The sequence below is a fragment of the Cucurbita pepo genome, chromosome 20 (genome assembly GCF_057944985.1).
Source record: "Cucurbita pepo subsp. pepo isolate OVF chromosome 20, ASM5794498v1, whole genome shotgun sequence".
Taxonomy (NCBI): Eukaryota; Viridiplantae; Streptophyta; class Magnoliopsida; order Cucurbitales; family Cucurbitaceae; genus Cucurbita; species Cucurbita pepo.
This window is the reverse complement of record NC_141817.1, coordinates 3,529,030-3,551,776: the sequence shown is the minus strand read 5'-3', so window position 1 is coordinate 3,551,776 and position 22,747 is coordinate 3,529,030. Positions and strand designations below refer to the sequence as shown.

The following is a 22,747-nucleotide window of genomic DNA, read 5'->3' as shown; positions in this document are numbered from 1 at the left end:
AAAGTTTTAAAAAGGTGTTTATAATAAGATTAATTTATGAAAAAAGAAAAGAAAAGAAAAAAAACATTCCTAAAATAAATATTTTGAAATCGGGGACAAAAGGGAAGGATTTTTGAAGAAAGAAGGGAATAAGAACGAAAAAGAGGGGATTCGAAGGTTTTGTATTCGATCCGTGAATTGAAGCAGAGATGCTTTCTCCTTCTTCTTTATCATCTCTCTTCCTCTGATCGAATTGCTTGAATTGCAATCCAAGGCTTCTGAGTACATTGTACGATACATATCACCACTGTTACACCGACCATTGAATCGGTAAACCATACTTGAAAACTCTTTTTGAATTAGATTGAATTGCATTGAATTAGGTTGAATTGAATTGAATTGGATTGGATTGGATTGAATTGAATTGAAGTGAATTGGGGCGCAGAATCACGAGCTCCAACGAGCCGCATCAAAAATCAGCCTCGTTTCAGTTCTTGGCTGGTTTCGATTTCACCGCTTTCCGTTAAACCGCGTGCTTTTAGCGGGTTTTCTTTCTCTTTCTCTCACTCTCTCTTTCTCTCTCTCTCTCTGATTTTTTCTTTCTTTAACCTTTGATTCTGTCAGGCTCTTATCTTCCCTTTTTGTTTCTCTGTTATTTTTTGCCTTTCATATCAGAATTCTCAGACAAGCGATCCATTCTGGAAACTACCTCCCATTTATTCTTCCTCCTGCCTTATTTACTTGCTCCTTCCGCCATTAATTCTCTCATTATCTGTTCTTATTACTATTCCATATTACGATTTTTTCGTAATTAACTTTAGAGGAGAGAGAAGAAGGATTGCGGGTGCGGTTTCGGTTTTGGTTTCGGTTTGGGGTTCAATTCAACCTCAACCCCTTTGAGGCTTTACCCTTATTGAGGTACCCATTTGTTTTTCTTCTCTTTTTTAACTTTTTGTTTATTTATTCCGTTTCTGTTTATTTCTGTTTCTTTTTTCGTTTTTCAATTCAAGCTTCCTGTGCAAACAATGGATTGCGTTTAACCTATGCTTTCCTTTCTTTTCGTTTTTTTATTTTTTTTTATTTTTTATATGATGGGGGGTTTCCTTTTCCTTCCATGTTTACTAATGAAATCGTTCTGATTGTCCGTTTCTTCCTAACCGAACAATCTCCTTTTACTGGGTCAAAATTTGTATTTAATAATATTATCAACCATTTGATGTCAATATTCTGGGTAATCTTTTGAAATTTTGGAAACTGGGTTTCGATGAACGCATGCAATTGATTATCATTTGGGTTTTCTTTTCTCCGATTGTTCTTCGAATTCAGTTGTAATTCTTGAGGGTGTGAGTTTGTAAATCAACCCATTTGCATCCATTAAAGCTTTTGGTTGAGACAGTCGACATATATTCCTTCCCGGAATGCTTTTCCGTTTGTAGCTCTCTTGAATCGAGGGTAATCACTAGATTTATTAACTTCTGTCGTGAATATGATATGTGATTGCTGCAGATAGCTTAATTAGGCACATGCAGACCTTCTTTTCTCTTATTATTTCGCAGATTTTCATGGTTTTGCATACGAGTTTTAATTTGCATGTGGGGTTGATGAATTAGGTTTTCACGTTATTGCAGCCTATGGACCAGATTAAATTGAGAGCAGATTCTGAGGCAAAAGGGGTGAGATTTGTGATTTCTTCTTTTGATATTGAATGTGTGATGGAAATTTATCCTTGTTGTTTTGGTAAATAAGCAGCATCTGACCTTTTGATTGCACAGATCTTCTTCTCCTTCTATTCTAGAATACAATTTGTAGTTTCTTCTCGTTTAACTTCTGTTCTCGAATTTTATTCTGACTTTTGTTTGTTTACCTGGTGATCATAGGTTAACTTCTTGTTGGTGATGTTTTTGTAACGACTGGTTTGAATATTCTTTTGATGGCCTGAGCCCTAGGCACTATAAACATATATATTTTTTCAGTTACCAATTTATTCACTAGGAATCCAAGTCGAGTCATGATCTCGACTGATCTTTAATGTTAATAGTGATCTGTATTCGATAATTTCAAACTTATAAAAGATTTCACTTGATTGTCTGCAAGAACCTGTTATCAGGAAACTTATTAATTTAGATGGTTAGTAGGTTTTGGTTTTCTATACATAAGGTCCAATTATTTGTTTTTTGCTCTCAGAAAAAGTTCTACGGTCTTATTCCTTTTCTTCTGATTGTACTAGATTGGCTATGCTGCATTTCTTTTATTTTTACTTTGTGACTTGTATTCATTTTATTTGAAATATTGATGGTCTTTTGTTTAATTTGTCACACTATAATACTTTCCCTGCCCCATCGCTAGGAATTCGTTTTTGTTTAATTAGTAATGTTATTATTATTTTCCTGATGGAAACCAATCATTAAGAATAAATGAAAGAATACAAAATAATAATAATAAATAAATAAAAATAAAAAGGGGCGTACAAAAACAACCGATTTTTCATCGGGTGACTATTTTATTTATTTATTTTACTTTTCTCCTCTACCACTTCATGGTTTTTCAATTTTTGAGCTAATTTCTGTTCTGGATGTCCACGTGTTTTGTTATGCGAAGCTAGACATATATTTAAGAATTAATACATTATCCTTTCTCACTGGAGTTTTCTTTTTCCAGGATCATTCTTCTAAGAGCAGTCATAAAAGTAGCCAGACTGCTGAGAGGTTGGGAAGTCCTCAGCATCAGAAGGTACATAACTTTTGCACCATTTTTAGATGCTGTGGCAATTGATTAGCCACAAAACTTCAGTAATAAGTGGGAGAATGCATGATTTGGATTAGAGCGATAAGTCGAGACTATTTCTTGTACACTCAATGTCCAATTTAAATGCATTTCCTTTGGTGGGTGGATTCTGTGCCTTCGGTTTTGTTGGTATTTGTGATTTAATTACTTTGAACAGAATCTGAGGGAAGCTAACACTACAATTTATGCTTTATTGGTCTTGGCCACACTTTAGATGCTGGGATTCAGGAACACCTTTTTCTCTCATCTGTTTGCTAGCTTCTTGGCCAGTTGATCTTTTTTCAAGTTATTCATTTGTCTCGATGCGGGGCTCTTCTAATTAGCATTCTATTCCACTTCTTCTTAGACACTTCTTTATGACAGAGGCTAGAATTATTTGTTCTTATGCAATCATTGAATTGTTGTTGAGAGCCCTGCTACATTTATTGTTGAGTTGTTTCTGAGCTTCTTGGTGCAGTTCCTTGGCTAGGTAGTTTTGCGTAGTATTTTCCTTCCAGGGTCACATTTTTCTTTCTTATATAATTTACTTATATATTATGATTGATGTGTGTGTATCTTGTCCAAAAAAATTTAAGTACCATTTATCAGCAACTTCTTTGTCATGTTGCAGATTTCAGCTAGATGGGAACCGGACGAAGCATGCAGGCCTTTAATTGATGAAGCGCCTGTATTTTATCCTACTGTTGAGGTAATATCCTTTATTAGAAGAAACATTTCACATGCTTCTTTCTTCTTTTTATTTATTTATTATTATTTCTTTAGTGTTTGTATCTGGGGTATGATTTATGGTTGAGCTTTGTATTTCTCTTTTACGCTCTTGTTAATCCACTTTTAACATTCACTAGGAATTTGAAGATACACTTGGATACATAGCTAAGATTCGTCCTCAAGCAGAATCTTATGGTATATGCCGGATTGTCCCTCCATCTTCTTGGAATCCACCATGTGTTCTCAAGGAGAAATGTAAATGGGAAAATGCCATGTTTTCTACTCGTATTCAGCAAGTCGATTTGCTACAAAACAGGGAGCCCATGAGAAAGAAAAGTAGAGGCCGGAAACGCAAGCGAAGGAAGCATTCCAAAGCTGGTACATCAGCTAGGATCTCGAATCTTGGTGTAGAAGCAAATGCTACTTCCGAGTCTGATGAAAAATTTGGATTCAATTCTGGGTCAGACTTCACACTCAAAGATTTTCAGGCATATGCAGACTATTTTAAGGAATGTTATTTCGGACTTAATCAGGGCCGAGAGGATTTAAATCTTGATATTGAATCTAGCAAGAGACAGGAGCCTTCTGTGGAGGATATAGAGGGTGAATACTGGCGGATAGTTGAAAAATCTACAGATGAGGTTGAGGTATAGACATATTGTTTCTTTACTAGTTTTTGTGTTTCTTAAATGTTTGCACGTCAGTGAGTACACTGTTTTATTTTTGCATGCTAATCACTGTTTTATTATGCCACATTACAGGTTTACTATGGAGCTGATATAGAATCAGGAACATTTAGCAGTGGCTTTCCCAAGGCCTCATCCCTGGTAACTGAAGGAAGTTCAGATCCGTATGTAAAGTCAGGTTGGAATCTTAATAACCTCCCTCGCTTGCCAGGTTCTGTTCTGTGCTTTGAGGAAAGTGATATATCCGGAGTTCTAGTGCCATGGCTTTATGTCGGAATGTGCTTTTCGTCATTTTGTTGGGTAAGTTTATCTTCTTTTTTTAAGAAGAGCGGAGACCTCTCATCTTCAGTTTTCTTTTTGTTGAGTGAAATCTCTTGTCAAAAGAAATTGCCATCCTCCACCTCTCCCTTTAGGTATCTTATTCCTAACTTTTAAATATGGACAATAATTTGTTAATAATTGACAATGACAGCCTAGTCTTTGTATCAGCTTGTTTAGTAGCAAAGACACTGAAAAATTAATGCCTTGTAGTTATTTCATATCTTTGACACCAGTAGAAATCTAAAGGTTATAGAAGTACGTATTGTCATGATGGAAGCCATACAGCTTTTTGCATATTTATCATCTATTGCATCTTTCTTTCTTTCGTAATAAAATGGATATAGATATTTAGCACCGTTACTTGTTTTTTGAGCCTTGGAAAATGTTGACCTATGTTGTATGAAAAATTTAATATTTTCTTCTCAAAAGTCATTCCAGGTTTTTTGTTGTGATTTTTTTCCAGCATGTTGAAGACCACCACCTTTACTCTTTAAACTATGTGCACTGGGGCGATCCGAAAGTATGGTATGGAGTTCCTGGAAGCCACGCATCTTCTTTAGAAGCTGCAATGAAAAAACATTTGCCTGATTTATTTGAGGAACAGCCAGATTTACTTCATGAATTGGTAATTTGATCAATTTATTATTTCCTAACCATACTAGAATGAACTCCACAAACATAAACATAAACATCTCACCTTAGTTGCAAGTTGTTAAAAGTGTTGGTTTGTTATCGTCCAGTCTTAATGATACATCCATATAGATATCATTAAATTGTCTTTCAAATAGTTCATATTCTCGGGACATATTTTCCATCAACAGTAGAGTAATGGACCTTATACATACCTAGTCCAATTCATTGGATGGTTTGGGACACCTGCTGTGACTTCAATGTTGTATAGCGGGAATCATGAGTCCCCGTCCCGCCTCTTACCTCATTTATTCTCATGGGGATCGGGGCGGAGATTCCCTTTGTGGGAATTTTTTTCTGTTTTTATTTCCATATTTTTAAAAAAAATATCCTTTCAAAGAATTTTTTAATGGATAACTTCCATTTTCCAATATAATTTCTACTAAAGAAAGGGTAAAACATCCCAATAAATCTAGTAGTATTTCATAAGGAAAAATATAGTATATTGTTCTGCATAATTTCTAAAAATTCAAATTTCAATATTTACCACATAGTCTTCAACCTTTATATAGATATACTCATATTTATATATAAAGGTGGGGTGGGGATTGAGCCGGGGATGGGTAATGTAATCCCTGTTAGCTAATGAAGAGTTCTCTCCCTGCTCCCTCCCCTATTATACACACTGTTCAGGGCGGGTCACCCCGAAGCCCCGGTCCTGTGGGTTAAATAGACATCTCTAGTGCTATATGTTCTAGCTTTCTACTTTGATGTGGTCAACTGGTGTACTTGCAAACTTTCTGTCAAATCTTAATGACTTTTTTTTTGCAACAGGTCACTCAATTATCTCCTTCAGTACTCAAATCTGAAGGAGTGCCTGTGTATCGAGTGATCCAAAATGCCAGGGAGTTTGTTCTTACCTTTCCCAGAGCATATCATGCAGGATTTAATTGTGGGTTCAACTGTGCTGAGGCTGTGAATGTGGCACCGGTTGACTGGTTGATTCATGGGCAAAATGCTGTAGAACTTTATAGTGCGCAGCGACATAGGACATCACTTTCACATGATAAATTATTATTTGGTTCAGCTCTGGAAGCTGCCAAGGCCCTTTGGGAGATGTTAGTTCTAGAAAAGAGAACTCCAATTAATCTACATTGGAAAAGTGTGTGTGGAATAGATGGAGAACTTACAAAAGTGATCAAGGTAAGCCTTTCTTTCTCTTCCTCCCAATATCTTCTGTTTTCATTTGCATAGTCTATATGAATTTGGCTCTGATTAAGCCGTATGGCTTAATAATTGATTCGTGTTGTAATAAAACTGGTGTTATCATGTCAATATTCACAGACAAGGGTGAAGATGGAGGAGGAAAGAATGAGTTGCATTCCAACTCATATGAAGTTGCAAAAGATGGAAAGTGAGACTGATTGCAAAAGTGAAAGAGAGTGTTATGCCTGCTTCTACGACTTATATCTATCTTCAACCTCATGCAAGTGTTCTCCTGATCGGTATTCATGTCTTAAGCATGCTAGTAACTTTTGCTCGTGTCCAGTAGGTGAGAGGTGTGTGCTCTTTCGCTATAGTATAAATGATTTACACACACTTGTCGGAGCATTAGAAGGGGGATTAGATCCAATTAAAGAATGGGCCTCAAGCTACTGTAAAATGGAGAAGGATGATGAGTCTGTAGCTAAGGTGGAGTTGGGCAGCAGATTGATTGAAAAACCATCTTGGTCCCCAAAAATAATGGATAAGCTAAAAAGAACAGACGTCCCATGCAGTTCATCTAGTCATGCTTCTTCAGAAGTAGTGCAGTCACAGTCTCATCGTGGATCACTTAGCTTAAATACTTCCCACCATAGTTCAGATAGTCAGAATGACATTGTGAATAGTGAAGTCATGGTGATAAACAAATACAATAAAGTGGGGCAGGAGTGCTGCATTGATTTGAATGTTGATATAGTTTCTGATGAGAACGGTAGTTGTGGGCTCCACGAATCTGATAGTAAGATAATCGTTGATTTGAAGGAAACTTATCCTTCAGTGTTTGAAGAAAAATACATTTGTAAAGCAGCACATGAATCAGAGTCAGTGGAAATGGATATTGATCGTGTAAACACCCCTCCGGTTAATTATTACTCTTCAAGTGTTAAAGATGGTGCGAGAACAAGCGGATCCAATGGTAGTAAGTTGTTTGGAGTCGATCTTTCACAGTCGCAGTCTGCCTTTTCATCCAACCATGCCTCAAAAGTAGAAACTCTAAAACACTTGGATAAAAGGATACCATCTGGGCCAAGTTCTCCTTGCAAATTGGTTCCTTTTATTGAACCTATAAATATTGGAACAGTTATGTTTGGAAAGCCTTGGCACTGCGAGGAGGCCATATTTCCCAAAGGTATTACATAAAATTACTTGACATCACCAAATGATTAACTTTAGTTTCCTAATGCAGAGGGTTACCTTTTTTATTCTCTCTTTCTTTGACTTCTTCAGGTTTTAGAAGCCGAGTTAAATTCTTTAGTGTGATTAATCCAACTAGTATTGTTACCTACACATCAGAAGTTCTTGATGCTGGGCTCCTGGGACCTCTATTCAAGGTGAGTCACCTCCGCTTAGACGATTTTAAGTTTCAAGATTGTTTTCCTTGAAACGACAAAAGTCGGCGTTTACTCTGTGTGCCTTTCCAGTTCATGTTGAAGTGTTAATAGTTTTTTTAACATGCTTTTCTATATTTAGTAACAATTTCGTGAGTTTCTCTAATTATTCAGTTTGTTCTCTCAAAAACTAGCACTATAGCTTTTCCAGGACAGAGTCTCATTTAGAGAGCTATAAGCAAATTGGTTGTGTATTAATTGTTCAATCTGTTGAATTATATTCAGGTGACCTTGGAAGAATCCCCCGGTGAAAACTTCACTAATACCTCAGCAACCAAATGCTGGGACATGGTGGTACAGAGAATAAACCAAGAAATCGAGAGACAGAACCTTAGATTGGGAGGAACACTTCCTTTGCATCTTTTGAAGGAAGTTAATGGATTGGAAATGTTTGGATTTCTTTCACCTCATGTTATTCAGGTAGGACCTTGCTTAAATCCCTGATGTTTGATGTCTGTCCTTTCTTGGTGCATTGCAATATCGTTTGGGCCATCGGATCGACATTGTTTTCATTCTCTGTTAACGATTTGCTTCAAATTTCTTATTTCAGGCGATTGAGGCTCTTGATCCTAATCACCGGTGTAGGGAGTATTGGAACCACCGGCATCATGCAGTACCCTCAAATTCAGGTGACAACACTAACTGCAAAAATTCTGCTTTAAGATTAAATTTCTCTCGGGGCGAAACAAGTGCAACTACTTTTGATATCAATAGGGAAGAGGATGAAAATGTCAATGCAACTATAGCAGTGCAAGGGCATCATCAAAGTGAAGAATTTCGGTCAGTATTAAAGGGGCTGTTGAATAAAGCAAGTCCTGAAGAATTGAGCGTGCTGCGGAGCATATTCTGCACAGAATTGCAAACACCTGAATTGAGAGCAGAATTTGCAGCACTGATCAAAGAGAAACAGGAAAAGTGTAGATAGTTTAGTAAAAGATATATAGGTGTCATCATTCTTTCTAATTCAAGCTTTAGCTCTTTCTCGGTCAATTATCGAGTCTATTCTCTCTAACGATTCCTAGCTTAGACGACTATGCGACAAATTAAATTATTCTGCTGTCTGAGATATATGCTATTCAGCGCCATCGACAACAACGATTACGATATGATTGGCGCTGCTCTCATCGTAGGAGATTCTGCTAATTTTGCTGACTTGTGCAAGTGTCTGTCTTAGAGTTGCATTTACTTGTAGGCAATTGGTTTACCAGAGTCCAGAGCTTGTGTGTTCTTCTATCTTGATTCAAACTCAGAGAGCTGAATTATATCAGGAATCTGTGACTTAGAGCACACTCGGTGCTCCGTTAATGGTAGGAGGAGGATTGGTATTGATGAGTCTGGTACCCATTTTTTGACCAATGTTCTTTTACTGAACAAAAAATTTGCTAGGTGGTGTGTGTAAATTTAACCAGTTACTAACATTTTACCTGAATCTGTTTTAGTATACTAAACATAATGTTACTTTACCACTAGGGTATAACCCAAACACTCTTGAGTGTGTTCTTTCACTTTTAACTTGAGCTTTTTAACACACATCCATGGGATTATCATATTCAATGTCATCTTCCTTTCAAGTTTTTGCATTCAATTTTTAAGACTTTGTATTAAGGAAACTAAAAGAAACTGGAATTTCATTGATGAAGTGACAGGTACAAAAAGAATGGAAGGGAGATGTTATGAATTCAATTGCTGACCCTTTGCATGTACCCGAAGGACCGATTACAAGAACAAGTTTGATTTAAAAGTCATTCATCTTCTAACCAGCTCTTGGTTGGAATCAATCCGTTAAGTTAGCTTTCTCTGTGAACGTTTTGCAAGGAAGTACCTCTAGCTTTGCAAATTCCACCATCTTCTAATCAGCTCTTGGTTGGAATCAATCCGTTAAGTTATTGTGAACGTTTTGTAAGGATTCTAGAAGGACTTCTAGCTTTGCGGATTCTAGAAAAACCTCTAGCTTTGCAAATTCAAGCATTGTACTCAAGAAAGCTAAAGGTGGAATACAAAAACCTCTCAGTAAGCAATAAGATTTGTAAATCTATAATTTAAGATGTATGCATTTCGACCGCAATAAAGGTGCAATAAAAACGGGTCTAAAGAGATGGTGGCTTGCCTTCGATTATGCAATTTTGGGAGGAGTCCTCCACCTTCAAGATGATTCTTCTTTGACTCTCAAGAACCCTCCATCTTCAAGATGATTTTTCTTTGACTCTCAAGAAGCCCACCTCACCTCTCACCTCTCCCCTTCCCCACCAACTCCTATTGACTTGGTTCGACCTGGTCCAAGCAAGATTGTCTAGACACGGCTGGTCCCGGTCACTATAGTTTCTAACTTGTATTTAGGGGTTGGTTGGAAGTTATAATGAAAATGAATTAACTAAATATTAATACTAGGTTCATATTTAACCTTAGATAAACTAAATTTTGTTTTTAATATTGATAATTAATCAATTAACTAAATATTAATTTAACAAAATTAATATAATTAGTTATTTAATTTAATAATCAATAATAATTTATTAAAATGCTTATTTTATTAATTAGGATCAGTGAAATATCTTAAATATATTTAATTAGTTAATTAGGATTAGTTAAATTAAATTTGTACAAAAATTCATTTTTAATAATAACTAATTCCTTATTGATTGGAATAGATCAACATATCCTAATTTTCAAAATACTTTTCCAACCTTTTTTTTTATTAAAATTTATTATTAATGCATCATATTTTGTTCTGTTCTTTGTATTATTTAATTAAAATGATTTGAATTTTCTTCCTGCTCATCTTTATTTCGATTGTAAGCCGAAAAGTCAAATCATCGAATTGATGTCTTATTCACTGAATTATCTATATTCAAACTGATACCAACAATCAAACTGAGTCAAATCCGATTGAAAATGTAAACATCTTGAGAAACTTGGGAGTGAGGATGGGGATTACTCCGTCTCTCTTCGAGGTCAAATCTTTGACTAGTTAACAATATGACTGAGTCAACGATATGACCCCAAAGAAAATAAACATCCTCCAAGAAAAATCCACCAACAATGTTTTGAGCTAAACTAGTCTCGACCAAAGCTTGGTATCCATTCGAAACACCTTGCCAATAACCATTGGCACACGACGTAGTCATCTACCATTTTGTATATTGTGAGATCCCACATCAATTGGAGAGGAAAACAAAGCATTCCATAAAAAGGTGTGAAAACAGATGTGAAAACCTCTCCCTAACAGACGCACTTTAAAACCGTGAAGCTGACGACAATACGTAACAGGCCAAAACGGATAATATCTGTTAGTGATGGGCTTGAGCTATTACATATATCCACCCTCTCCTGAAAGACCATTACACACAAAACGGCCTCCTTTGCTCTATAAAGTTTTTGCCCAGAAAGACCATTACACACAAAAAAAACTTTTTAAATGGTACCATCTAATAAGGTGTATATGATTGGTTTTTGTTCACAATGACAAGAAGCTGTTGTACACTAGTCACACTGGGGGCTAACTTTACATGGCCACAACGATACAGAGCGACTAGTTTAGACCTACCATGGTGTCATGAGGGAGCAAATCCAACACCCAACCACTTTGTGCAAGGAAGATATGGTACCTTCTACACAATCAAGTTAAACATGGCCTCTATTTTGAATCATGGACAGTTTTCAAGTACAAATAAGGACCTTAGTTACTCTGGATCCTAAAAAATGAAAGCAACTTCAACGAATTAAGGAATGGAATTACCCTGTCTGTTGGAGCCGATACCCTCTAATCGAGCTCGTTATCAGCAATAGGCCAAAAGCGTTTCCGATGAACATCCACGTGCAGAATATAACTTCTCATTCCCCCTGCAATTAAAGCAGAAAAGAAAGCTTAAGCCTTCGAATGTTCATGAACATTGAAGTGTCGAATCGCTTGCTCGATAAATTATGCCACATTCATTTCGGGTCTTGTCTTTCGATGTTTTGATCCTTCTTCTCGTAAAACTAATAAGAAGAACAAGAACATTCATATTTATCTCAAGGTACAGATAGGAAAATCAAAACTAAATTTTGCCATGCTCCTCCATGTTTTTATATAATGTACACGAGTCTCAAAGGCGAAGGTGCTAACAGAGATTGGCAAACACAAATTTCTTCGAAAGCAATTACACTCAATACTTGCAAGATGAAACCATTATGTTTTAAAACAAAGTTCTGAAAATATATAGGAGTTCATGATTCCAAAGATCATGTGAGGTCATTTTCATCCAGTGGTTCTTCGTGCTCGTCTGTTGCATCAGCCTTCAGTGCACTCACATCACCTGTAGGCAGTTTTCTAGCAAGCCTGATAATCTGCAGCAATTTCGTTTCGACCAAAGTAGGTCGATAAATCAGTCCATGACACAAAAATAGAAATGAAGCAAAATTTAATGATACAAGCTACACTGACCAAATCTAACATTTCTTTACATAATTTCAAAGTGACGTCAGTTAAGAAAATATTTGAAGAAGCCATGAATTGAAATGTGCTGGGGGCATTTAGATTGCTATGAATAAAAATAATTTCAGAGGAACCATGAAACTTTTAAGTTTCTATAACTTGATGCAGAAGTCCATCAGTCATACAAAATCAATTTTGAACCAAAATTTTGGGAAATCTCTCATTGTTGCATTTTGAATGCATGTTACGGTAAGTGATGATGTCTTCTCACTTGTTTTGAAACCCCAAAATAAAACCAGAACGATATGAAAAGAAATGCTGGGACGGTTGTTTCTTCCATGTCCTTGTTTACTATGTTTCAACACTACGTCTCAACACTATGTTTCCATTTCTTTCTCGTTCGCACCTTGGAGTTTCAAAGTAAAGTAACATTTTCTTTGCATTTGTATCTCTTCCTTTTGAAAATGGGGAATTTTTCCCATGGGAAATAAAAGATGATCTGGTTGTAATTAACAAATAACATTCACAATCAACTTTTTACATCAATTGAAATGTAAAAACATTACCACATGATCAAGATGAGAAATAGTGCTTGATTGAGCCACACGCTTGATTTCCTCAACATCGCCTTCCATATAAGCAGCTATTAGCTTATTAGCAGCACGGTATTGGTCAGTTCTCAAAAAAGCATCAACTCTGCATAGAGAAAATAACCGAATTTCAGCCGAAAAGTACTTCTTTAGGATGTCGTGTGCTATAAAATGTTAAAATGGAACAACTTTCTCATTCAAAACAACATAAATTTTCACTAAAGATTAAAAAGTTATCCATCACCAGTTCTACCATGGAAAAGGAAAGCCTATTTGATCTCTCGGCAGCTTAAATACTCCTACCATTTGTCTAATTGAAAAGAAAGATCAATTCAAAAATAACACCTGACCCGTCTATAGAAGGGAGAAGAGAGCAACCAGATGGCCATCAGAGAGTTATCTTCACTAGCTTGTTCCTTAGACTAGGAGAAGGTGAATATGGCTACTCTACTGCTTTTATATAATTAATGTTAATCTAAGGTAGGAAAAAAAATGCACATATGTACGTCAGATTTATATGACTAAATCTCATCAGATGTGCATCTAATTTACAGAGTAAAGAGGAAGGCATATATGTGCGTCTGATTTAAGCAAAGTAAAGACAACCCTCTTAGCCTTCTTTCTTTTTGCTGTGCCCAACACTACATAGTTTGTCCTTTACTAAGTCCAAATAACAGATATTTATCATTTTCTGGACTTGTGATGTTGGTTGGGCAAAATATATCTTCTTGTACACATATAAAACAATATAATGGAGATAATAACCAATGCAGACAGTTCTTAATTTCAAAGATCACATTCTGAACTCAAAGACATAATTAAACAACGTATAGAACAGATGCTGAGGATCCTATTAAAAGTGGATCATAATCTGGTATATAATTGAGTACCTACCCAAGGCTAACTGGAGAATGACCAACCTGGACTTTGTATGAAAATCTGGGAAGCAGATGAAAAGATAATCATGGTATAGTCCAGAATTTATACTCACTGTGAACAGTCATTGTAGCACTTCTCAGCTTGTTTGAAGTCATGGGCGTAGAGGTAAACAATGATGGCACTAAGATATGCCTGGAATTAACAAATATATTATTTGCAATAAGTCTCATTTCTAGGTAGATATTGCAGCACAAGAATGCAGTTTAACTCTTTCAACTACTAATCACTAATCACTCTCTTTATATGAACTTTTCATTGACTAATAGAAAGAAACAAAAAGATATAATTAGCCTATAAATGCAACACCAGTAAATCTAAAAATCATCATTGTGATAGAAAGATAACAATTTTCTTCGAGGAAACTCAATTAACAGGCTTGTTCCAATGATAAGGAAAATTTCATTGCAAATTAATATAATAAAAGTCAAAAAGTAGAATAACTCCTACCTTGCCCTGGCTATGAGTGGCATTGCACTTATCGGCTGCCAAACCCCATCGCAACAGCAATTCTGCAGCCTCAGAATATCTACATGGAAAAGGAAGCTCATATATAACCTTACTACTAATTTTTGCGAAACAATTCAATACTTTAAGGCTTTTGATTATGGTAGTTTCAAAATAATTCAAAACTTACTTCTCTAGTTTTACAAAAACACTTGTAGCATCACGATATAAATCAAAGGCCATTTGTTCTCTGCCATCCTCTTCCAGAAGTGTACAGGCATCAGTGTATAATGTGATAGCTTCATCTGGCTTGCCATCTTCCAAAGCACTGTAAGAAGATATACAATTAAAATGTTCAAGGGCATCTATGGTAAGATATACTTGTATCAACTTGTATCAACTTGTATCAACTTGTATGTTTGTAAAACATAAAAGCAGTGACATATTCCTTTAAGATACATTTATGGTTCATCCATCCCAGTGAAGGGAGAATACAGTAGTCCATTGAGGAGCTCATTTAGTATTATTGTCTTTGACCTGTGACTGCTCAAGCATAAATGAGCAAATAAAAGGCAAATGCAACTGTGCATGCAGAAGGACAGTAGCCATACATGATAGACTTATGAAGTACAAACTACTGGAGCCAACAGCAAGGAAAAGTAGGTCAAAGCTATTGTGTGATTTTAAAATATGAATGGAAAACTTATTGTGCAATTGGGTGATGAAAAACTACCGCTAGAGAAATTACAGCAGCAAAGAAATGTAAACAACCAAGATTCCTTCCCTTGAGAATTAAGATTTACTACTAATTTTTGTGAAACTTTTGTGAAAGAGATGCCTCTGGTGTTCCAAAGGAGAACAAATTTGAGTTTTGTTCAATTATCGTTGACATAGAAAACTTATTTAGAATTTTCATATGCTTTATATCCCTTGAATAGAGGAGCTTCATTATTTTCTGGATTGTTTATGCATTAATTAGTTCTGATAATGTTGTTGACTGCACAAAGCTAACTGATAGCTTTTTTTAGTTAAGAAACAAACAATTTAAATGCGAATAATGAATACAAAAGAAGAAGAATTAGAAATCTAGCCTCGAGCAATTTGGATGAAAGACGAAAATTATGTGATGTTGCATAAAACATAAACTTACTGAGCACCCTTTGATAGAGCATCAGATGCAGGCTGCGATCTCCCACACAAAATATACAACTCAGATGCCCTTCTATAGAAGTCAGCAACTTCAGTCAAGTTACCCAGTTCCTTTGCAAGAGCACCAGCAGATTCCATATGCTTAGCAGCGTCCCAGGGTCTAATAGCGGTGAAGGACTTAAAGGGTGAAAAAACACAGGTAAAGAAACAAATCAATGCAGGCCAAAGAACGGCCATCTACCAGTTCTAGAAATAAGGATACGAGGAGAGCATCTCTTGCCCTTTTGAAGCTTTTTCAAACGCAATCTTTGCGTTCTCACGGTTATTTCGGACCCTGTACGCATTGGCTACAGCAAAGAGACATGTTCTTATTTTTATTTCTCCGGGGAGGAAAGATTATCAGCAAGTAATTCAAATATCTGCAATTTTCACGTTCTTGAATGCAATTAGAGAGCTTAACTAACTATGTGAATAGAACACAACATACCAGCCTGCTCATAGAGGACAGTGGCAGTTTTCCAATCAGCATTCCATCTTGTCATACTGAGTTTTGTTCTACAGATTCCACAGGAAATAAATAAAATGAATACAAATCAAAGAAAATTTTAACGCTAAGTACAAACATGAATTCTGACTATAGAACTTCCCAATCCATCCGATCCACCCTCTTCATGCTCGGTCCCAATGTGGATTCTCATGGACTTATTAATTATATTTTTCATATTCCTTTCCATTTCTGACAGACACTTCAAACTATCACTTCCAGAATCCATAACCAGAACTCAGAAGCAAAACGAACTTCAAAGAAATCAGACGAGAAAGTGAAGAAAACGGTGCAGAGAGCGATGATCGAAAGAAGAAAACTAACAATTTATCGGCTTTGATCATTAGCTTGTCGGCATCGGAACTAGACATGATTCTCGATCCTGTTCTGCAATGGATTCTCCTCTTTCGTGATCGTTCGGAATTTCTCTCGACGCCTGATCGAGCTGTACTCCCAACTTCCCTTTACGGCACCGAATCGAATCGACAGGTAAGTATCCCCCCTCTATCGATCTGTTCTACAACTGAACAAACAAACCAATAAATTTGCAATATCTTTATCCCAAACCTTTCTAAAACTAAGAATTTAATCTAGATATATATATATACATAAATTTTTTACTTGTTCAAATTTTTTTAAAATTAAATATGAAAAAGAATCACAAAGATTTTCCATTAAAAATTTTAATTTAATAATGTAATATTATTATTATTATTTTTTATTTTACGATGAATTAGGGTTTGGTTTTCTCTCCAAACCGACCAACCAGTGCTACTAATGGATCGGGGTTCCACTCATACATTTATTGATATTAATCGAACAGTGAAATTTGTTTGAAATTAATATTTGTGTTATGAAACTTCGAACAGTGAAATTTGTTTCTTTTTTTTTTTTTTTTTATCGTAATCGAATGAAAAAGAGCATTCAGAGCATTACTCGATAACCCTCGATTGCTACCATCTTCCTATTGATTATCAATCCATGGCTTCCAAATGTTATCACCTTCTTGGCAAGTTCTTTTGGTATTGTCATCACATAATTTTCCCTCATTTCTTTACCACTCTCTATAAGGAAATAGCCATAATGTCTCTGGCTTGCCTCCGAGTATTAACAAACGATTAGGTTTAGGATTTAGGATTTAGGAACTGAAATAATAGGCGGAGACGAAAATACCAGCTTGAAAAATCCTTCCAACAAGAATGTTGGCTGCTTGAACATTGTACAACAAGCGGCTGGAGCTATAGAGAGACAAAGAGCAAAGCTGTAGATAAGATCGATTGCACGTGTTTATAGATCGAAGGAGATTCAAGCTGGAGAAATGATGGAATTTACCAACAGTGTCTCTAATGCTCCAGCCTCCAATCATCGTGCCAAAAATGGCAGGTTTCAGGAAGATGTCATTGGGTGGTGTATCACTATAGCCCACCAAAGAATTCAACCTCAACTCTCCTGAACCTCGTAAACTATCATTTTGTTTCGCTCCCATGATAAACCTCGTAAACTACGACCAGTGTCTCTAATGCTCCAGCCTCTCTTCCAGGCATACATTTGTACGTGATATTAAAGTTGCACATTGAAGGAATCAAACAATCAACCTTTGAAACGATAACTGATACATTTCTATGAAACTATCCTCGATCGACATGGTTCAAAAGGGATTCGAAGACAATGATCCGAGAAGGTGGTACCCCGGGCTACCCCTATGATGCATTCATTATTAATATAACCAATGATATCCAATACATAATAACAAATGGAATGGCTATCTATACCAACAAACAATATTGTAAAATAGAGCCTACAAAAATGTAAAGTAATGGTATCTTCTCCTACTTGTAAGTCAGTAGAACCACAAATGAACCTCCCACTGTCACTCTTTGTCTGCTACTAGCTGCCATCATCTGATATCAATGTGCTTCAAGAAGACATAACCAAAGAGTTTCCATAGCCATTGACATGTGATTTTTGCCACCTCCAAGCCACCTCTAAACTCTCTTGAAGATCCGTGTGTTGCGCCGTCCAGTTCAGTTCGTTCTTGATCTTAGTTGGGTTGCTAAATACTTCGGCATAGTCGCCCGGTCGACGAGGGAGATAGTCGACTTTGATGTCTACCCCAGTTGCCTTCTTGCACGCCTCGACGAACTCCTTCACCGATCGGCCTAATCAAAGACATCCAAAAGTTATGTCTAAAGGTTGCTTGCTTCATCAATGAGACGGAAAAGAAAATGCATGCTTGCTACACATCCTACCTTTCCCCGTTCCGACATTGTAGATTCCGACTTTTCCAGGGGTTGCCTTCTCCAACGCTTTAACGTGAGCATCCACGAGATCGGTGACGTCGATATAATCACGTATGCAAGTCCCATCATGTGTTTTGTAGTCTGTTCCTTTGACCTGAAAACATTAGTTATCTACTTAGTTCATCTTGCTGAACTACGTATTTCTCGCCGGGGGCGTTTTGTTTTCGTTTTCTTAACGCCTCGATATATGAATTACCTTAAGCCCAGAAACAATGCCACGAGCAGCGTCGAAACAAGCACCAGAAATGCGTCCGTGCTCACGAAGCTCGGGTCTAGGAGCTTCCCCTAGTCTACCCTCTGGATCAGAACCAATCACATTGAAGTATCTAGACAATTTTCAACACATTCAAGAACCAGATTGCTTGTTCAGATGAATCATTCAACAAAAACTCAAAAAAGGTTATGAACATAAACTGTATTGCTAGCAGCAAGTTCCACAACCTTAAGATCATGACTGCCATCTTTGAATCTTTTGAAAAGTCAAGGATGATATCTTCTGCCATCTTCTTGGCTTTTCCATAAGGATTAATCGGGGCCTGCCACGAAACGGATCGAATATTCATCAACAAACTCGAGTATGCATCGATGAGTATACAAACACACAAACTGATACACATCATGTGAAAACCTGGGGGGTTTCTTCAGTGATGGGCATTGTTTCTGGCTCTCCATAAGTAGCACAAGTACTAGAATATATCAATGTCTTCACACCATGTGCTGCCATTGATTCTAATACTGTCAATGTATTTGAAGTAATATTGTGATAATACCTACAACAAGAAAGATCACAACAATCAAGCTGTTTAATTCATTCATTCATGTTGGCTATCTATCAATCTGTTTATTTTATACTCACTTCAGCGGATCAAGGGTGCTTTCCCCGACATATGCAACCGCTGCAAAATGCATAACGGCATCGAAAGCGTTCTCCGAAAATATTTTATTAACCTGAACGTATCAGTTAAGGCAACATTTGTGTTCAAGGCAGCTACTAATTTAGTGTCACGTATAAAAGGATACAGATTTTGCATCTCCCAAGTCAGCATAGATGAACTGAAGCCTTCCATAGTCTGGAAACAATTCTTGCAACACCTTCACAGCACCTAGATTGCCTCGGGATAGGTTGTCCTGGCGTGAAGGAATTGTTTGTAAATGAAGGGTATAACATCAAAGACATGAAAACGACACGATCTCAGCAAGGGAAATACCACTATTGTTACACGGTACGAGTCTTTCAGTAGTCGAAGGGCAGCGTGCGAGCCGATATATCCTGCACCTCCTGTTACTAGAACATGAGTGACTCCTAGTTGTTGCGTTGCAAACTGGAAGGAAAAGATCATGCACAACTTTAGAAGTTGCATAATAGAACGGTTCTCGAATGAACTCGGTCAGTGACGATATACAGCCATAAAAATATCATTAGAGATCGAGAGCTACCGGAGTTGGGGTGCTAAAGTTTGGGGATTGCTTGAGCATAATAATACAAATTGCTGTAAGTAATGCAGCCAAAATGATCTTTCCTACAAAATTGTTCTTCGGTTTTGGATCTGGATAATACATACCTATAAGGAAAAGAAGGGAAATGCAAGAAAAACAAGTAAATAAGCTTGAAGATCTTAAGAAACTTAAGAGTTTGAAACATTCATGCAGTCAACCTGCAATAAACATAGATGTTTTGAACACGATACCGAAGAGAAACTCACCTCCAAACGACACAGATCTACTGAACCTCGATTGATTTCTCGACCTACCAAAACTGAGCATTGGGAAATCGCTCTATCTTTCGTGTTAATACAGAACAGCAACTCAATGAGTCCACTTTAAGGATGGAGCTGTAGTGTAATATCCTACACAATTTACCAAAACATTATCAGTTAATTATGTTAGTAAAACAGCCACAAATTTGAACGGTCAAGATATGACTTAGTAACGACACAAGCCCACTGTTAGCCGATATTGTCCTCTTTGGGCTTTCCCTTTCGGACTTCCCCTCAAGGCTTTTGAAACGCGTATGTTAGGGAGAGGTTTCCACACCCTTATAAAGGATGTTTCGTTCCCTCTCCAACTGATGTAGGATTTCACAATCCACCCCCATCCGGGGGCTAGCGTCCTAGCTGACACTCGTTCCCCTCTCCAATCGATGTGGGACCCCCAATCCCCCTTTCGGGGCCCAACGTCCTCGTTGGCACGTCGCTAGTAGATATTGTCCTCTTTAGGCTTTCCCTCAAGGCTTTTAAAATGCATCTGCAAGAGAGAGGTTTCCACACCCTTATAAAGAATGTTTCGTTCCCCTCTCCAACCGATGTGGGATCTCACAATCCACCCCCTTCAAGGCTCAGTGCCCTCGTTGGCACTCGTTCCCCTCTCCAATCGATGTGGGACCCTCAATCCACCCCCTTCAAAGCCTAGTGTCCTCACTGGCACATCGCCCGGTGTCTGGCTCTGATACCATTTGTAACAATCCAAGTCCACCCCTAGCAAATATTGTCTTCTTTAGGCTTTCCCTCAAGGCTTTTAAAACGTGTATGCTAGGAAGAAGTTTCCACACCCTTATAAAGAATACTTCGTTCCCCTCTCAAACCGACGTGGGATCTCACATGTCCACTTCCAAATCTCAAACTTATGAATGGGAAATGAAGCTAAGATACTATCAGGAGAAACCCCACAGGCAGAAATCAAAGTTTCAAACAAATTTAGGAATATTACAAACAGTAACCTCGTTTCTATTCAAACTACATAACAAGAACAAAAGAAACAAAAGAAAAAAGCATCACGTTTACTTCATAGATGCTGATAAGATTAGAAAGTAAAGTGCAAATTACAGTGATAAACCATGAATTATTGGAAACAAAGTACCAATCAGACCACAAATTTCAAACTACAGATCAATTCCCATTCAGGGCAAACATCATATAAGAACAGCAGAAGAAATTATTCTTCAAAAACAACAATCAACTCACCAGTCATTTTCACTTTCACCAAGAAAAACGAGTAAACAACAAAGAAATCAGTCCCTAAATAGAGATGCAGGGGATGATCAAAGGAACATAATCACACATAAAAACAAAATTAAACAAGTAACGCAATCAATTAAAAGGAAACGAAAACGTTCACGTCCAGCTAACTGAACAGCTTTGATCGCAAAGAAGTAACTGAAACGACGAAAAACATACAAAACCCCCATTTCGATTCCCAGTTCAGATTCAAGCGATTGAAAAGCAAATCATGAAGAACAAAATCGAACCCAGATTGCATCAATCGAAGCAAGACCCAGAAGAGGAAAATACGAAGAACAAAAGAGAACGTTACCAGGAATTAAATGGATGTCCCGGGGGCCTAATGAAATTGAAAGAACATAAATCCGAATGTGGGTATCTGAGAAAACGAGAGGAAGAGAAAGAAATGACGTGAAATGAGGTGGTGGGTTCGAAACGAAACGTTGGGTAATCGAATCAGAAAAGTAAATGAAAATAAATGAAAGAAGGGGAAAGGCGAAGAAGACAGAGAAGGCGAAGAAGTTCTGTTTGGAGCGGACGACGCAGGGAGCTGTCTGTTTGTCCACATTGTATTGGCGCGTATACTCCACGACTCATTGGACTTTTTTATTGGGGAAATTCATTTCAATAATTTATATAAAATTATACTTAATTAATGCTTTATTCTATTATTAATTTTCTATTTCTTTTATTTTTTTTGTATAAATTTTTTAAATAATTTGGTCGGAGAATAGTTTGACCTAGTTTGACCGTTCTTCCACATGTTTTTTTGGGTTAAAAGATTCAAATTTTCATACGAAGAATCTAAATATTCATCTTGTTGAGTGAGTTCCCGTTCATCTAAAATGGAAAAACAAATATATTCAAATAGTTCTATTTCTCATTCGATCTTGTTGAGTGAGTTCACGTACTTTTGAGTGGTAGATATTGTGACAAATACTAATGTCAAACGATGCTAAAATAATAAGGAAAGGTTGTACACGTGTTTTTTGCCCAACAAATATGGTGTTAATGAAGATTATAAAGCTTTGAGATGTTTGTGATGCCCGAGTAAAGGAGAGGAACATGAATGAACAATGATCACATCCAAGTGAGAGCGATCCTAAAGATACGAGATTTATAAAAGTGCATTTTTTTTTTTTTTTTTTTTGTAGCTCAATCATAGAAACTTTAGACTTAAGTGAGCTTAGTATTACAATCGCACTCTTGTGCCAGCAGGATAGCGATTGTGCGACACTTGTTCTAATCTAGTAAATAAGTAAGTTATATGAAAGTTATTGTCGTAAGATCGAGACCCAGGTCACATTTTATGAGAAATGTTTTAAAAAAACGTGAACGAGAAAATTAATTAAAAATAATTTGAAAGAAATCAATGTTATAAATAAAAAAATACCTATAGTTTTGATAACATATAATTCAGGTACGAAGAATCTAGTCGTCTCGTCTGGTGCTGAGTACTTCTAGGATTTGTATCTTTTAAAAAAAAAATTAAAAATAGCATTTAAAAAAGAAAAAACTTGAAAGGACTAATTTCATTGCTATAAATTTATTTATTTATTTATTTTTAATTTTTAAAAAGCATTTAACTTTTGGAAAGGGTAGTAAAAAAAGG

General features: G+C 36.7%; 3 protein-coding genes across 11 annotated transcripts; 1 reads left to right on the top strand and 2 right to left on the bottom strand.

Annotated features, from left to right (window-relative positions):
- The first annotated feature begins 104 nt into the window (after positions 1-104).
- LOC111782647 (lysine-specific demethylase JMJ18) lies at positions 105-9,244 on the top strand. 9 transcript variants are annotated; one of them, XM_087120628.1, is made up of 13 exons: positions 105-309; positions 801-897; positions 1,608-1,652; positions 2,638-2,709; positions 3,374-3,451; positions 3,609-4,118; positions 4,233-4,457; positions 4,942-5,103; positions 5,943-6,311; positions 6,453-7,500; positions 7,599-7,702; positions 7,985-8,179; positions 8,310-9,244. In XM_087120628.1, exons 3-13 carry the CDS (start codon positions 1,611-1,613, stop codon positions 8,682-8,684), a joined length of 3,180 nt encoding a protein of 1,059 aa, XP_086976754.1. In that variant the 5' UTR covers positions 105-309; positions 801-897; positions 1,608-1,610; the 3' UTR covers positions 8,685-9,244. The 9 variants fall into 9 exon arrangements, with proteins under 9 accessions (XP_086976754.1, XP_086976755.1, XP_086976753.1 ...); XM_087120629.1 differs by having other exon boundaries at positions 1,590-1,652; XM_087120627.1 differs by having other exon boundaries at positions 655-897.
- A 2,546-nt stretch (positions 9,245-11,790) lies between these two features.
- Positions 11,791-16,421, bottom strand: GSNAP (gamma-soluble NSF attachment protein). The gene is made up of 9 exons (XM_023663428.2): positions 16,164-16,421; positions 15,783-15,850; positions 15,558-15,642; positions 15,297-15,455; positions 14,337-14,474; positions 14,150-14,228; positions 13,755-13,834; positions 12,740-12,869; positions 11,791-12,085 (listed from the first exon to the last, which is right to left on the bottom strand). The coding sequence occupies exons 1-9, from the start codon at positions 16,208-16,210 to the stop codon at positions 11,981-11,983; spliced, it is 891 nt and encodes a 296-aa protein (XP_023519196.1). The 5' UTR covers positions 16,211-16,421; the 3' UTR covers positions 11,791-11,980.
- A 1,087-nt stretch (positions 16,422-17,508) lies between these two features.
- MUR4 (NAD(P)-binding Rossmann-fold superfamily protein) lies at positions 17,509-21,723 on the bottom strand. Its single transcript, XM_023663305.2, has 11 exons — positions 21,449-21,723; positions 19,843-19,986; positions 19,577-19,701; positions 19,348-19,461; positions 19,160-19,267; positions 18,996-19,087; positions 18,768-18,909; positions 18,581-18,675; positions 18,336-18,465; positions 18,089-18,233; positions 17,509-17,998 (listed from the first exon to the last, which is right to left on the bottom strand). Exons 2-11 carry the CDS (start codon positions 19,901-19,903, stop codon positions 17,757-17,759), a joined length of 1,254 nt encoding a protein of 417 aa, XP_023519073.1. The 5' UTR covers positions 19,904-19,986; positions 21,449-21,723; the 3' UTR covers positions 17,509-17,756.
- Between the last annotated feature and the right edge of the window lie 1,024 nt (positions 21,724-22,747).